Source organism: Oratosquilla oratoria, chromosome 10 (assembly GCF_046742065.1).
Source record: "Oratosquilla oratoria isolate Oo_2021 chromosome 10, ASM4674206v1, whole genome shotgun sequence".
NCBI lineage: Eukaryota > Metazoa > Arthropoda > Malacostraca > Stomatopoda > Squillidae > Oratosquilla > Oratosquilla oratoria.
Window position 1 is genome coordinate 16353103 of NC_134786.1, and position 17669 is coordinate 16370771.

At 40.4% G+C, this 17669-nt stretch overlaps 1 protein-coding gene across 2 annotated transcripts in view; it reads left to right on the forward strand.

Moving 5' to 3' along the window:
* The first annotated feature begins 4305 nt into the window (after positions 1 to 4305).
* LOC143029118 (WD repeat-containing protein 76-like) overlaps positions 4306 to 17669 on the forward strand; it is a 43551-nt gene continuing 30187 nt past the window's right edge. Inside the window, exons 1-6 of one of the 2 annotated variants that reach the window (XM_076191553.1) lie at positions 4306 to 4375; positions 9598 to 9662; positions 10018 to 10185; positions 10696 to 10871; positions 11048 to 11196; positions 12035 to 12164. In XM_076191553.1, coding sequence (XP_076047668.1) covers positions 9606 to 9662; positions 10018 to 10185; positions 10696 to 10871; positions 11048 to 11196; positions 12035 to 12164 — 680 coding nt within the window. In that variant the 5' untranslated portion in view covers positions 4306 to 4375; positions 9598 to 9605. Of the gene's footprint in view, positions 4531 to 9597; positions 9663 to 10017; positions 10186 to 10695; positions 10872 to 11047; positions 11197 to 12034; positions 12165 to 17669 lie in introns of both variants that reach the window. The other variant, XM_076191552.1, reaches the window with a different exon arrangement.

The window sequence follows — 17669 nt, forward strand, 5'->3', positions numbered from 1 at the left end:
ACTCGGTTGGGTGATGTCAGACGTGTCCGAAGTGGACGAAGTAGGGACAGCAGGAGTGGGAGGTACGCATGGGACTACATCGAGACGGGGCTTAGGCCGAGGAGAAATAGGGAGGAAAGCTGGTTTCAATCGATTTATGGAAACTGAGGTTTCGCCCTGAGGGAGACTAAGGATGAAGTACTTAGGTTCACGTCGAATAACGTCATAAGGACCAGAGTACGGAGCCTCCAAACTCTTACGAATTCTGTCGACTCGTACCCAAACCTTAGAGCAAGAGCAAAGGTCATGAGGTACATATGGTTGAGGTGGTGTATGATAGTCACCGGACGCGAGGTCATGGAAATTGATAGATTGCATCTCCTTGACAAGATGAAGGATGGTTGCGTCGTCCGAGGTGGAGGTGTGTTCCTTAGTAATGGCAACGGAAGGGCATAACATATGAGCGCCAGTAACAGCGGTAAATGGGGAAAATTTAGTGACGTGAGGCGTCAAGCGATAGCCAAGGAGGACGATGGGTAAGGAGTAAAACCAGTTATCTTGCCTAGCGCGAAGAGCAGATTTCAGAGAGCGGTGGAAACGTTCAATCATGCCGTTAGCTTGGGGGTGATAGCTAGTAGTACGCATATGGTGGAAGCCAATGATAGACGAAAGCTCAGAGAAAAGTTCGCTCTCGAACTGGGAACCTCTATCCGTGATGACATGAAGTGGAACACCGAAACGGCATATCCAGCCACTCACGAAAGAGATTGCTACGGAAGTGGCAGTAGTGTCAATGAGGGGAATCGCTTCAGTCCAACGAGTAGCTCGGTCGATGCAAGTCAACAAGTATTTGTAGGGGAGAGGATAAGGATAGTTAGGAAGAGTAGCAGGGGGCATCTGCCCAACAATATCGATGTCCATCGATTGGAAGCGGTCAGTAGGAGCAGATATAGGGGAAACAGGAGAGGAAGTGTGGCGCGTAGTCTTAGCATGTTGACACCTGAGGCATTCTCTGACAAATTTCTTCACATCTTTGTCAATGTATGGCCAGAACTAGCGTTATTTCATCAACTTAGAGGTGGACTGAACACCAGGATGGGAAAGGTTATGCAAAGAAGAAACTACGTCATCTCGTAAGGGTAACGGAACAAAAGGTCGAGGAGTCTTAGTAGAGGTATCACACCAGAGTGTCAAATTAGGGGGTAATGTGAACTTAGAGAGTCTAGGCTTGAAAGTCTCCAGTTCGTCATCTGTTTCCTGACTTCGAGCGATACCACTTAAGTCAAAGACATCGAGTGACACAGCGCATGTCGTGCGAGATAAGCAATCGGCAACGGCATTGTTGTCGCAGCGGATGTACTCAACTGAGGAAACATATTCAGAGAGGACGGAGAGTTGTCGTTGTTGTCTGTCAGTTTTAGCAAGAGACTTAGAGTGAAATGCAGCAACAAGAGGTTTGTGGTCAAGAAACAGGGTAACTGTATGTCCATCAATGAGGGTCCTAAAATGCAAAACTGCGAGATAAGCAGCTAATAACTCGCGGTCGTAGGTAGAATAGGCACGTTGTGTGTCCGAGAGTTTCTTCGAGTAAAAACCCAGGGGCGTTGGCTCGCCGTCTATAACTTGATAGAGGGCGGCGCCAACGGCTAGGCTTGAACTGTCAGTCACGAGTTGGTAGTTTGTCGGTATTAGTGAAGGGTAAGCTAAGGTTGGACAGTCCAGTAAGGCCTGCTTCAAATTATTGAAGGAGTCCTTTGCTGCGTCGGTCCAAGTGAGACACTTTGAAGACGGATACTGTCTGAGAAGCTCAGTAAGGGAATAGGCTACGGTTGCAAAGTTAGGAATCATGGGCCGAAAGAAGTTGATAATACTCATGAAACGGCGCAAAACCTATGAAGTCTGGGGCCAAGGGAAATCTGAAATGGCCGTGGCTTAATCCCTTTTGAGCTAATCTCGTAACCGAGGAAAGTAAGGTCTGACTTGAAGAATTCACATTTGTTGAAGAAAAGTCTCATGTTGTTCTTAGCCAAAATGGAAAGAACAGTTTGAACATCGTGAATATGCTCCTCAAGGGTCTCACTAGCAACCAGTACATCATCAAGGTACGTAAACGTGTTGTTTACGTTCGCTAGGTCAATGAAGCGCTGAAATGTTGCCCGGCATTTTTCAACCCGAAGGGCATGTATAAGAATTCAAACAAACCGGAGGGCGTGAATATCGCAGTTCTAGGAATGTCCTGTTCAGCAACAGGGATATGCAGATATGCACGTTGTAAGTCTTAGTAGAAATATGCTTATTCTTAAGTGACATGGTGAGAGAGCGCAAGTGTGGTATGGGACATTTGTCATTTACAGTTACATTATTCAGACCTCGGTAATCTCCGCAAGGTCTCCAGGAATGTGGTTCTTTCTTCGGAACCAAATGAAGTGGGGACGCCCAAGGTGAGTTGGAACGTCGAATAATCCCTGCATTACGCAAAAATTGGAATTCATCCTTTGCCGCCTTGAGCTTCTCACCTGCCAATGGTCCTGCTTTAAATGACACTGGAGGGGAATCACCCGTATCTATTCTATGACATAGTGCCTTCTAGTGGTTGGCGCGGTGAGTACGGGGAATTCCGAAAGAAGAGCAATGGCTCTTGAATCAATATCCCCATAATTCACCGCGCGTGAAGAGGTAGTGACATCGGAAGCCTTAAGGGGAATGGTGCATCCAGTGGACGGGTCAAGTAGATATCGGTTCCGACAATCGACGATGAGGGCCTTGGTTATCAAGAAATCTGTTCCAAGGACAGGGCGGACGACATCAGCAATGACAAAGGACCATGGAAAAGAACGTCTGATACGTTGAATTCCAAGTTCCACGTCGACTTCGCCGTACGTACGAATGCGCGTACCTGAAGCATTCGTAAGAGGAACTACCGTCGGTCTGAGATGGGGAGACAAACTTGAGTCATACGGTAATAGCGACACTTGTGAACCGGTATCGATGAGGAATTCGTAGTTCTTGCAACCTATTGAGGCACTTATAACGAGTGGCAGTCCTGCGGTTGCAAGAGATACTTCTACAGGCTGCCCATCGAGTTTCCCAACGTTCTAGGCTGAGGGCCTGGGGATAGGGGACGTGAGTTAGGGCGTGAATTGGGGTGCGAGCTGGGCAAAACGTTGTCACCGGTGGAAGACAATATATACCACGTTTTGCATGACCGAGCACTGTTGCAGTAGAAAATGTGGTAGCGGCACACTCGCTGTCTTTGTCCTCCGTAAAATGGAGTTAACCCGATTGAAGAGTTAGTAGAAATGGAACCACGGGTAATGGGGTTACCACTGCGAAACACATGCGCGGTATCACTATGCGGAGCCCTTGATACAGGCTTGTTCACTGATGACACACTTATACCTTTGTTCCCGTGGCCATGGGCCATGAGTGTCTCAGCGACACGGGCCAATTCATCCAGGGGACCAGCGTGCGTTACGAGAAGAGGTCTAATATCACTTGGTACGGCTCGTAGAAAATCCAGGCGTATGGAATCATCGTCGCTTAGTGCGTATGTCTAACGACCACGTAGAGGTGACGCACATAGGGCGGTTATATAATGTTACATAGGGCAGTTATACAAAACATTTACAATATATATTGAGATTAAGTACTACATATATAGTAAAGGAGTATTACATATACAATAAAGGGGTGTTACATATACAATGAATATATGCAATAACTGTAAGTAAAGAGAAGAATTACTACATCCCTTCCCGAACTCCGTCAATAACTTCCTGAATCCCTCTTCTGACCCTGCTACAAGCGCAGTATCGTCAGCAAACAACAACTGGTTCACCTCCCACTTTTCTCAATTTTCTTTAACAATATCCAGTCCCCTGTTCATGGCCCTTGCATTTACCTCCCGCACTACCAATAAAGCCGAAGTCACGACTCATGACGTCATATTTTGTAGATCGGTCAAGAACGTTTGCTACTTTTATGCCTTTTGTCGTAAATAACCATTATAAATGTTATCGTAAGTGAATAGATACATGATAAATATGAACAAAGATTTATATTATGACTTTTTAACCACAAAATTGGTAAAAATAGTAAATGTTGATGTAAATTTGTCAACGTTTATGGTTTTGTAGCAGCTATGACGACGTCTTTATTTTTCTTACTATCGACTAACAATATGTCACATGGCATTACATACGCAGATGATAAAAACCAACGCAATTAGCAATATGTTTTATCTGTCCAAACATAATATAACCAGAAGATTCTAAAATTAGACAAATGTGATCCCGCAGCATGTAAACAAAACAGTGACGTAACATTAGACCTCGACAATTCCCGCCATCTACGAAGGCTCTTACGTATAACTAAGTTGCGCAAGAGAAGGAACGTCGTGAGTTAACCCTGATAAAACTTAGAAATTACAGATTTAGCAGAGTCAGAACCGATACATTAAAGAGCCATTATATCAGTGTATTTTTAACGTCAACAATTGGCATCATCTTTGATATAAGATATATTTGTGTGTAACAAAAACTGTCTTTGAAGGTAAGTTCATGTGTTCGTTCTCTGAAGTCCCCTCCAAATATCCCAGATTTTTTAGTTGTATGAGAAACAATGGAAAAGAAATAGGTGACAAGCGCTTCGCATTGTAGCTAGTGACTAGGTAGAGGTGACTACGTACATAAATTATTTCAAGAAGGAAGGTTAGATTGTGTAATGTAGGGGTTATTGAAGCATGAGCCTTTCTGAGGAAATCAGTCTGTTCTATGTATGTAATTGTTTAGACTTGAGGTAGTTATTAGTTTCACCTTTTGTCTTGCATGCTTTATGGGAAACAAGTAACGTCATTTATACTTTATATTCAGAGTAATGAATTGTAGGTATTCACAAGATTCCATTAGTTGTTGAAAAGTTCACAAGCACTTTTTTTCCATTCATTGCATTTTTGCTATTATGAAAGATTGCATGTGAAATTTGTTTTTGATACAGTATTACAGTAGTAACTTTATTTAATTTCTATGTAAAATTGATACGTTATTTAATTTATTTTTAGACTGACAAGTTTTGCCTTCTATTCTTATTCTGCTCTTGAGAGGTGTATTTATATCTTATTCTTAGGAAAATTTGGTTCTATTCCAGTATAACGGAAACATATTTTTCATGTTGTTGTTGTTTTTTCATTGGAAAGACTTTTCTTTCTCCTATGGATTGGTTACATTAGGTTATATTTGGAGCTACTGGGCATTGTAAGTTTCATGTTAGATATTTGTTTGCATGATTCTGGGATTTTATTGAAATCCCTAAATAAGAACCAGCGGTATTATTTTAGGTGTGTACGCCTACATGATATAGCATTAAAGAATTAAAAATTAATTTTGTAAATTATAATACATGAACATAATATGCAATTTTCATGGTGGAAATAAAAAAACCTGGCTGCAAGCAAATCTACTAACGAACAAAGCCGCTAGGATAGTCCAGATGCCATGTTACTACTGTCCAGTCCAGTCACTGTCTGTTAGACAATGGCTTTCACATTGTTGAGCAAGTGTTCTCCAACTCCAGGTGACATTAATAAGCACTGTTACATGCAAAGACAATAGGGTTTCCTTGGCCTTTTTGAGAGAACACAGGGTTCTACCGTTGTCTGTTAATTGCCCAAGGTACAATAATAATCAGGCTGTCAGCATCCATGACAACGACCTGGATGATCTTCGGAGTTTGAGGTACCAAATTACTAAATATAGGTTAAGTTACGTAGGTTAGTTATGTTAGAATAGACGCATTTATCATCCTTTCATTTCTTCGGCTTCGACATCTATCAAAACAAACATGGCGTATCATCCAACCACTGCGACTTTGTTCGTTGATAAATCTGTTTTGCAACTTTTTTTTTGTTATTGATTTCTGCCAAGAAAATTGCATATAATGTTAATGTATTATAGTTTACAAAATTAAATACAGTACTGTATTTGGGAATATTTTGGACCTGACATTGACTACCAAGGAAGAGATCTCCAAATCATGAAACTCTCCCTCCTCTCCCAAGATGTTTCCATTCACCAGTATTTTTCTAAATGAAAATTGGCAAGACAAGACTCGGTATTTATTGTACAAGGGTCACCATAGATTGATAAATTCTCTGTTAAGTGATAAGGACTGGGATTAATCGTTTGCCTCTTGTACAGCTGATGAAATGTCTGCTGAATTTTATGCAACATTGTCTAGCATAACATCTTCCCACATTCCTTTTTGCTCAGAGTCATACAAACCATGGAGTTGTACTATACTCCCTCAGCCAACCTGAAAAGTAGACAGCACAATGCCTGGGAACAGTACAGTGATACCAGAGCCCTTCTTGGACATTTGTCAGCTTCCGCAGCACAAGCCTTGCAGCTTTTCCATGAAACTAACCAGCAGAATAGAAACTACTCTATTCACTCCCAAATTGCTTAAGAGGAATCACTAATTGTGAAAATGAAAACATGCCCAAAGCTGTATCATTCATGACCATTCAGGAATTGGACTGTTTTAACCCCTGGATGGAAGTAGAGTGGGCAACCTGCAATGAATGGCAGAAGTTTTTGCAGATACCTTCAGCTCTGTTTTTAATGTCCAGACTTTGCAGCTTAAAATGACTTGGGAGTAATTATCTCAAATGACATGTCCCCTGATAAACAGATTACCATTTATAATTTATTTCTGTTTGTCACTGGACTGCATACTAACTGATATAACATTGATGCTAAGTCGCTGACTGACTGAATGACTGTCCCCAACCCACCATGCTCTCATGTACTCCCTATGTGCTTTCTGATTGGTGGTTTATTTGGGACAATTTTGTACTGTGGCCAAGCCTGTCCTCTGTCAGTACAGTCTAGTAGAATGGTGTCCTGAACACAAGTGTATCAAAGTGATTCTTACTTCCCTTGAAAGGGATTTTTCTGTAAGATTGATGTCTGTTTGTCTTCTTCTTCTCCTCTTCTTGAAGAGCTCTTTCGTCATCTAGGTGTGAATGTGCTTTTGTGTGTTGTGTGCCACTCTTGTACTCCATTGAATCTCAATCCAACTTTCACCCTCATCCTGTCCAACAAGGGATCCTCTTGCAGGTACAGCACAGCAGATCTAAGACAGTTTGTATAATCCCTTATTAAAAACAAGCAAACCATTAGAAAACCTGCATCCTACAGACCAATTTCTGGACTATCCATCATATCTAAACTGATTGAAAAGGCAGATCAGAAATATAAGTGATTGTATACCAGAACCATTAACACCACACACTCATCACGGTACATCTCACAAGCACCACTAACAGAATGAAAAAAATAAGAAATAAAACAGCATACCACTCAAACATTTATACCAACCTACCACACAAAAATGCATGCACACAGATCATTAAACAAACCCTTCAAGACAGACCACCAAACTCAATACTCCTCCAACAACCCTCAAACATAAGCCCACAGAAAAAGTCCTCCCACTCAGGACAGTATCTAACATTGAGATTGTACCAACTCCAAATTGGCTATGTCAGAGATTCAACCTCAGCCTCAGCCTCAGATGCAACCATCATACAAAGGACTTGCAAAGCATCATACTATAATGACCCACACTAGGTCCCTAGACAGCAACACTATATCTCCATTGAGTGGATTGTGGACCCACCCAGAGGCAATTGCTGGTTACCTGAAGGCCACAGGTCTTCTGCAAGAAACACCTGTGGCAACAGATTGATTGATTGACAAGTGATATCTTCATACCAGATCCTGAGCATAACACCAAATCCCTTGCCTGTGTAGATGACTTTAATGTTGATAACCCAGCACAATGATTAAAGAACAACTGCTAAGAACACCCAAACATACATGATTGACATTGCCCCTTTCACCATGTCCATCCACCACATTATAGATAAAATGAAATGGAAGTTTACCTTAAAAGATCATCAGTGACATTGATTATCCCAGACAGCATGAATCTAAGAACTACAGAATAGTAAGATTTAATGGCCATCTCTTTTCACTGAACAAGAACTGGATAATCCTGGATATTGCTTTTAATAAATACATATAATTCAGTCCACATATCAAGGACAGTGAAAATCAACAAGAAAATGAACATACTATGATTAGTAGCAAACATAGAATTTGATCTTGGTTCATAAGAATAATACATAGCTATAGCTTCTTTTGTCAAGAAAATAGACACCCAACAAGTTACACAAAACCAAATATTAAGAATAATAACAGGATGGACTAGAACCACCCCAATGCAATATTACACACAGAACATGTAAAAATGATAGGCACACAGTTTTATGCAAGAGCCCTTACTCTCACCCATTCATCCTATCACATAATGAAAAAAAGGTAATTAATGGCAGCTTATCTACTAATAATAAAAATTAAACCATTTCAAAGGTGACACATTTTAAAAATGTTACATGTCTTGGAGAGGGGGGTCTGTAAGTCCTCCGAGGTCATAAGTTCTCCGAGGCTGTAAATTCTCCGAGGGTGCAAGCCCTCCGAGGATGCAAATCCTCCGAGGGTGCAAATCCTCCAGGGGTGCAAGTCCTCTGAGGGTGCCAGTCCTCCGAGGATGCCAGTCCTCCAAGGGTGCAAGTCCTCCAAGGGTGCAAGTCCTCCGAAGTTGTAAGCCCTTCGAGGCTGCAAGTCCTCCGAGGTCGTAAGGCCTACAAGGTTGTAAATCCTCCAAGGTAATAAGTCCTCCAAGGTAACAAGTCCTCCAAGGTAACAAGTCCTCCAAGGTGACAAGTCCTCTAAGGTAACAAGTCCTCCAAGGTAACAAGTCCTCAAATGTCGCAAGTCCTCAGTGATCGCCATGTTCCCTTGAACTGACCAGGAAAAAATGTCCCTTGGGTTCGGCCTCGGCCTCGGGGTGGAACCCCAACATGGGATCCCCAGCACAGGATCCCTATCGTGGGATTAGAGTGCTGAGCGCTGCTGCTGTAGGCTGCTGTTTGCGCAGCCAAGCCCCCGGCGAAGCTGGGAAGGGCGAAGCCTGCAGCTTGTTACTTAAAAAATTATGATAGATAAATAGGTAAATAAATGGCACCTTATTACTCAAACATGTACAACTTTTCACTTGCACCATGCCATGCATCTCTACGAAACACTTGGATCACAAGACAAGTACACCAAGACTGATAACTAAAGTCCTTTCAGACATCAACTCAGCAGAGAAAATCCACCCGTAACAAGTGAGAGTGACACAAGCAGGAGTATGTTCAGGCCACTATCTAGTTTTAAAGGAATACCAACACAGGACAGGCCTAGCCACAGAAACATTGCCTCAGATTCAGTCATCACACAAGATACTGAACATCTCAACCTGCACTGCCATAATCTTGCCATACCCAGACAACAACAACACAATGTCACATTCTTTAGTTACTTTTGGGCCATTGTGTTGGTTGTTGCTGGTTACATTGGAGCTGTGGGTCTACTGCATGTGTCCCAGGACAGTAAATTGATTTATTGACTTGTAAAATTTTAGCTCTCTTAGAGTTTCCCTTGAATGTTTTTGTCAATGTCTTTGATATGATGAGAACATAAAGAAAAATTAGGGTTTATTTTATCTTTACAGATACTACGATGGATATAAGAAAATATCTTGGGTCAAAGAAAAAAGTTTCTGGTGTGTCTAAAGAGGTTAGTAGTAGTTAGAATGAAAATAAAGTTTTGTATGCCCACCAAAGAACAATAAAGAATGTATTTTATAGATAGAACTGGACTGTTAGAGTTATCAGGCAGTTCAATAATTAATGTCAGTATTTATCTACTCTGTACATTTGTATGCCCACCAAAGAACAATAAAGAATGTATTTTATAGATAGCACTGGGCTTTAGAGTTATCAAGCAGTTCAAAAGTTGATGTCCATATTTATCTACTATGTACATTTTCAGTAGTAGTATTCAATAAGGTGATTTTTTTTTTTATGTATACAATTTCCATCATCTTTTAGTACATGGTTAAAAACAAGTTCCTTATTTTGCTGTGCTTCAGGTAGATACAGTAAAACAAGAGGAACTTTCCCCTGTCAAATGTTCAGAGGTATGCAAGGCTCCTGCAGCCAAGAAATTAAAAATTTCAAAAGATGAAACAGATTATAGCAAAAATGATGATGATGATTGGACACCTGATGAAGTGGATAATAAGAATATCTTGACTAAGGTAAGGAGATTGTTTGTGTAATATTTTTCGGATTTACAATGCTTACAGTAGGAAAAACTGCCAAGAATAGACCTTTCAATCCATTATGGGGGTTGATATAAATTGAGTAAATTAAAATATTATCATATTGCTTTTGGATGTTCAGACTGGATCTCAAGATTTTTATCTGTTGCATGAATTTAAATTTTTGGGAAGTTTGTTTCATTCATTCATAATGCCCTAAACTTTTCATTTGTTTTTAAACTGAATCTATTGTAATATATTGTACCACCACACAGAAGACATTGACCACATCCTACACTGTCCCACTTTCACTCTAACCAGACAGCCTCATACTCTGAAATTGTTTTTTTTCCTCTGCATTTTGTTTTGTGTCACTTGTGTCTGCCACTCAGATGTTCACATGTTAATTGTTAGACTATTAAGAGTACTTTACCCAACTCATTTAACTTAGGTTCATCCAGTGTATATGAAGAGCATGGATTTCTTTTATATTCATTTCACTTTTAGGTAAAAGAAAAATATGAAGCAGAGCCTATTGTTAATGGAGTACTCTCTGACTATGAGTTAATGGTGCAGAAGAACATTGAAGATAGAATGAAATTTTTGGAATCTTTGGACATCTTTACGGCAAAGGAAGCCATAAATGAATTGGCACCAAAACCCAAACCCAAACCAGTGAAACCGTGAGTTATGAGTTAATGGGATGATGAAAAGTGTTTTTAGTGTAGTATACTTCAAAAACCTAGACTTCACAAATTTATACTAGTTTGCTAACTTCTCTTTCTTGAAATGGTTCACAGTAGCACAAAAGTTAATATTTCTAGATGAGATAGCAAGTAATAATTTACCCTTAATTCAGGGCAAAGAAATTCCTTAGTCCTAAAAAGCCGAAAGAAACAGCCCCCCGACGTCAAAGCTTAAGACTTCAGGGGAAAGCTTTGGAACCCGATGTAAAGCCAGTCCTCCAGGAGGAGGAAGAGGAAGATAAATACACAAGACCACCACCAGGTACTGAAGGGTGAATGTTTCAGAGGACAGAAATTATAACTTCCTATGCTATTAGAAATACACTATACAGTGATTTGTATGATAATACATTTGAACTTCTTTAATTGCCTGATACAGATTCACTTTTGGCAGTTATTATGCAGTGTCCTGTTTTATAAGTTATGATGTGCAGTGTTCACAAGGTTTAAAGAGTGGAAGAAGTTGGTGTTGTGAGAAAGGAGTTAGGAGATTTCTCTATTATACCTAGCCACCTCATTTTACAGTTAATGATGTATCAGTTGGAAAAAGAATCTTAAAGTTGTCAGAAATAAAGATAAAGATTGGGGAACAAATCCATAGAACCGAGACACTCCTATTGCAGAGGATTTTGACCCTAATTGTGTCTCGTTTCCTGATTGTGTGTAAAGCTTCCCCTCTAAAGGGGGTGCCCTAGAGTTGAATATGTAAGATATCTTGTCACCACCAAAATGAAGAGTCAAATATCACATGGTATGGAAGGGGATGATCAGGAGGAATTTAAAGGTTTTTTTTTATGGAAAGGGTGCCACAGAGCCTTCATTCATAAGGAAATCTCTTCTGTATTGTGAGATATGTATCCATTCTGGCTGTTACCAGATCTCTTTCCACTCCTGTTATTTGCCTCACCTCTTAATTTTATACACTGTCCTCATCAACCCACCTTACATCTTAAACTTTTGGGGATATTTTAATATGTTTGTGGATGTGGACATTTAAGGAAAAAACTATATATGGGTATGGACATAGATGCCTTACAAACTTTTTATTTCATATTTTTTATATAATTACTAAATGAAAATATCTAACCTTTGTGTTGCAGGGCCTGCTGACCTTATTACATATTATAATTTGAAAGATAAGGAAAATTGTGAGAAATTTGTGGAAGGTCTACATACTAAGACGAGCTCAGCTGTGTGGGGCCACTCATTGTGGAATGACTCCAAAGAGAAGTAAGATATTCTTTATGTGGGTGTGTATGTATGTATGTATATATATATATATATATTTATATTATATTTATTTGCTACCTCCTTCATAAGGGAGAAAAACCCTTGGTATATTGGTAGACACATATATATGTATGTATACTTGCATATGTAATTCTACCTCCTGATAAATGATGACTTTTTCCTACTAGTAGTATAGAAGGTGGTTATAATTTCTATTTGATTTATTTTTATCTTTATTGTTATTAAATGTAGGTCCATATGATATGGTAATTGCAATCCTCCTAATATTTTGACCAGGGATATGTTCTCTCTGATATATAGATATGTGTATATACACTTGGTTGGGAAATGTGGAGTTCCAGGAAAGAATTGTAGTGGAGAGTTGATGGTGGAAATGTGTCTAGAAAGAGAGTTGATGATAGTAAATACAGTGTTTCGGAAGAAAGTCAAGCATAAGTACACATGGGAGAGGGTGGTGGATGGAAGGGTGGTAGATTGAGTGTTAATGGATTATGTAGTGGTAAATAGGATTATGATAGGAAGAGTTAAGGATATACATGTGCTAAGGGGAGAGGGTGAGGGTGATCATTCTTTGGTGGAAGGTAAGTTGAGAGTGGAGGATAGATGTAGAAATAGGAAAGAGACAAAAGGTAGGGAGGTGTTTAGAGTGAACTCTTTAAATGAAAAGGAGAAGGAGTACAAGAAGAACGTGAAGGAGGAGTGGGAGGGAGTGAAGGATAGAGTAGAGTGTGGAGGAGGAATGGGGATGGTTCAAGGAGGGAGTCACAAAGTGTGCAAAGATGGTGTGTGGAACAAGAAGGACAAGAGGAAATAGAAGGAAGGGTAGTGAATGGTGGGATGAGGAAACAAAGAAGGCTCTAGAAGAGAAGAAGCAAGATTTCTCAGATTGGTTACAAAAAAGGACAAGGGAGTCATATGAGAGGTACAAAGAAAAGAAAAGTAAAGAAGTAAAGCAAAAGGTAAAGGAGGCAAAGAGGAGAGCAGATGTGAAATGGGGTAAGATTATAACAGGAAATTTTGAAAGTAATAAAAAAATGTTTTGGAAAGAAATTAAGAGAGGAAGAAAAGGTAAAAGGTGCAGATGGAGAGATGATAATGGAGGAGAAGGCAGTAAGGGGAAGATGGGCAGAATATTTTAGGGAGTTGCTAAATGTGAAGGAGGATAGGGAGGGAAAGATAGCTGCAGTGGGAAATGCTAAGAAAATGACTGTGATGAGTGAGGAAAATGGAGGAGAAATAAGGAAGGATGAAGTGAAGGCAGTTGTTAAGATGATGAAAGCAGGTAAGGCACCTGGTCTGGATGGATGCCATGCAGATTGTCTAAAAAAAAAAGGAGGTACAGTGATGGTGGACTGGCTGGTGAGGTTATTTAATGTTTGCTGGAGAGAGGATAGAGTGCCGGAGGACTGGAGGAGTGCCTGTATAGTTCCACTTTACAAGGGAAAAAGGGACAAGTGTGAATGTAGTAGCTTCAGAGGGATTAGCTCGTTAAGTGTAGTTGGGAAGGCTTATGGGAGGATCATGATTAAGAGGATTAGGAGAGGAACAGAGGGAGTAATTGGTGAGGAACAGTGTGGATTTAAGACGGGTAGAGGTTGTGTAGATGAGATTTTCGTGGTAAGACAGATATGTGAGAAAGCTATAGGAAAGGGGAAGGATGATTTTGGGCTTATATGGATCTGGAAAAGGCTTATGACAGGGTAGATAAAAAGGCACTGTGAGAGGTTTTGTGGATATACAGGATAGGAGGAAAGCTTTTGGGAGCTGTCAAGAGTTTTTATGAGAATAGGAGAGCTTGTGTCTGGATTAGAAATGGAGAGAGTGAGTGGTTTGAGGTAAAGGTGGGACTTCGTCAAGGATGTGATATGTCGCCCTGGCTGTTCAACTTATACATGGATGGAGTAGTGCAAGAGGTAAATGCAAGGGTAGTGGATCAGGGATTGGAGATGGTTAAAGAAAATGAAGAAAAGTGGGAGGTGAGCCAGCTGTTGTTTGCGGACAACACTGTGCTTGTGGCAGGATTGGTGGAGGGATTGAGGAAATTGGTGACAGAGTTTGGGAGAGTGTGTGATAGAAGAAAGCTAAAGATAAATGTGGGTAAAAGTAAGGTGTTGAGATGTACAGGGGGTGAAAGTGGCAGTAGACTGGAAATGAGCATTAAGGGAGAGCGATTGGAGGAAGTGGATAGTTTTAGATACTTGGGTGCAAATGTGGCAGGAAAAGGTGGAGTGAAGGTGGAGGTAGAATGTAGATTGAGAGAAGCGAGTAAATGCATTGGTGGATTAAAAAGTGTAATGAGGAATAGACATTTGGGAATGGATGCTAAGAGGAGACTGTATGAAGGAGTGATTGTGCCAACAGCACTGTATGGGGCAGAAACATGGAACATAAGAGAGAAAGAGAGGAGGAGTCTGAATGTGTTTGAGATGAGGTGTCTGAGAAGTATGATGGGGGTTACTAGGCTAAACAGTGTGAGAAATGAGGATGTGAGGAGGAGAACAGGGGTGGAAAGGGAGTTGGGAGATAGGGTTGATGAAAGAGTATTAGGATGGTTTGGACACATGGAAAGAATGAGTGAAGAAAGACTAGTAAAAGAAGTATGGAAGGCAGATGTGGAGGGAGTGAACATGAGGGGACGTCCTAGGATGAGGTGGATGGATGAGGTGAAGGGGGAAGAGGGGAAAGTCTGTTGAGGAAGGGCGGGAGAGGACAGAAGACAGGGGTGAATGGAGAATGGTTGTGTATGGATGATGTTGGGATGCATGAGATGGAATGGGGGGTGAGGTAGTATGTGTGAGCAAATTTTGACGCAGCCCCAAGGGATTTCTCCCCATCTTCTCCTTTTATACATGGGGGGACAGAGGGGGGTTCGCCAATTTAATGAAGCGGCCTTGCTGTGGATGTGCTGTGTCTTACAACACTGCTTCTGACCCAGGGCAGTGGACAAGGTGCAGGGATGACCCGTCATCCAGGAGGTGCTAAGACAAGAGGGAGGGTGGAGGGGTGTGGAGTGTATTCAGGGATGGAATGGGTGGGAATTATTTTATGCCTTTTCCTTTTTGGCTACCTCCCTTGTAAGGGGGAAAAAGCCTTGGTATATGTATGTATGTGTGTATATACACTTGTTTTCTTATTTAAATGTGATACTAAGTCCTAGATTTTCTGTTTGAATTCCTCTTTATTCTTTTATTCAGACACAGAATTATGGGGTGAAACCCAATATTACAGATAGCCATGTAATACAACACAAGATCAGATAACATTCAATAGGTAGCTGACTGAAAACATAGACACTGGCACTAGAATGTACAACTTAGGGGTATAAATGAATAATTGATTAAACACTGGTATGAATTTGGAGTGTGGGTGCTTAGACTATTTTATGATCCTCCAGCCATGATATATGAAAAAAGAAGTGATAAATTGGTTTGATAACCCCTCCCCCTAATACTATATCTAGAACCACAACTAACCAGTGGGCAATCAGAGGCCATAACTGTACTAACTCTAACCTAACTAGTATGTTTTGTGCACTCCGGTGCACATCGCACGTCTGGCAGCATTAGCTGCCCGACGTGCGATGTTGCGTCATAATAATCACATTATAAAAAATAAAGTCAGTGCTCAATCGTTCGTTCTCTTTCACCCGTGAATTTTGATAACCATAGAAAATATGATGAAGCCAGTTTAGAGAGAATGGAGGTTATGTAGGTACGACTACAATAAATATAATCAAGACGCCGACGTCGGCATCATTGCGTACCCACTTGCTCCTCATGACGCCTACATAGACATCACCGTATGGAAGTGGTTGAAGAGCTCCCCTGGTTCAGCACTAAAGTGCCGTGCACAGTCCATCTGAGTCAACACTCACATTACTTGACTCCTCGAGCATCAGCTAACCATCTAAACCGACCACCTGTCTAGGTTTGGGACCCATCACCTATCTCCCCTGACTTCACCATCCTTGATCCTTCACACAACTTCTACAAAACTGTTGTATACACAATCTCCAACACCCAGTGCACAAAAACAGAATAGACAAAAATAGGAAATAGTAGAAATTATGACGTGCATCATATAATACTCACTGTACGAAGAATATAGAAAAATAGTGCAAATTATGATGTACATACTATACACACCTATAATTCTAATAACAGAACAAATATCAATATTGTAACATCTTAAGAGTAATAATAATCCACTAGTATACAATCCAAATACAGATACAATATGATACAATTACAAGTTAGGGCTATTAAAGACACAAACTGCCTACAAAATAGTACATTGTCTTATTTACATATATATACAATTCCTCCTAGGACTAGTCGGAAGAGTGTGACTGACGTGGGTCTTAAGAGCAGAAAGATACTTAATAATGTTTGAATCATATGATTCTTATTCTAATCCTACACTGATAATATACATCTTACTACATAGTGTTTTGACAATATTAATCATATTCTAATCCTATATACCTTATACTAAATGCTATCCAGGTAAACAAAATTTTGTATAAAATAACATGTTTTCCTTACACAATTCCATAATCACATAGAAAAGAAAATAATAACATTACATAACAAAACTAATAGTCTTGTACCTAAACTAAAAAATTTCATCGCATCAAAATAAACATTCCTCTGAAGCACTTCATAAGAACCTTAACATCACTTTTCACTTTTTCATTGTCGCTTTATCAGCCACCATTTCTACACTTTTGCGTGGATCAGATTTTTGTGGCAAGAAAAGGTTAGGATGTTTTTTTGGCTTTTATGGATTTGGAAAGGGCTTATGACAGGGTAGACAGGAAGGCACTCTGGGAGGTATTACAGATATATGGGATAGGAGGAAAGCTTTTAAGAGCAGTCAAGAGTTTTTACGAGAGTAGTAGAGCTTGTGCTAGAATCAGAAATGGAGAGAGTGAGTGGTTTGAGGTAAAGGTGGGACTTAATCTGGGATAAGTTATGTCGCCTTGGCTGTTCAAATTATACATGGATAGGGTGGTGCGTGAGGTAGATGCAAGGGTAGTGGGTTGAGGATTGGAGAGGGTTAAAGAAAGTGGAGAAAAGTGGTAGATAAGCCAGTTGTTGTTTGCTGACGACACTGCGCTTTTAATAGGATCAGAGGGATTGAGGAAGTTAGTGACAGAGTTTAGGAGGGTGTACGAAAGATGAAGATAAATGTGAGTAAAAGCAAGGTGATGAGATGTAGAAGGGGAGAAAGTGGCAGCAGACTGGAAGTGAGTATTAAGGGGAACAGACTAGAGGAAGTGGATAGTTTTAGATACTTGGGTGTGAATGTGGCAGGAAAGGGAGGAGTGGAGGTGGAGGTAGAATGTAGATTGAGAGAAGTAAGTAAATGCCTTGGAGGATTAAAAAGTCTAATGAGAAATATACATTTGGGAATGGATGCTAAGAGGAGATTGTTTGAAGGAGTGATTGTACTGACATCACTGTACAGGGCAGAAACATGGAA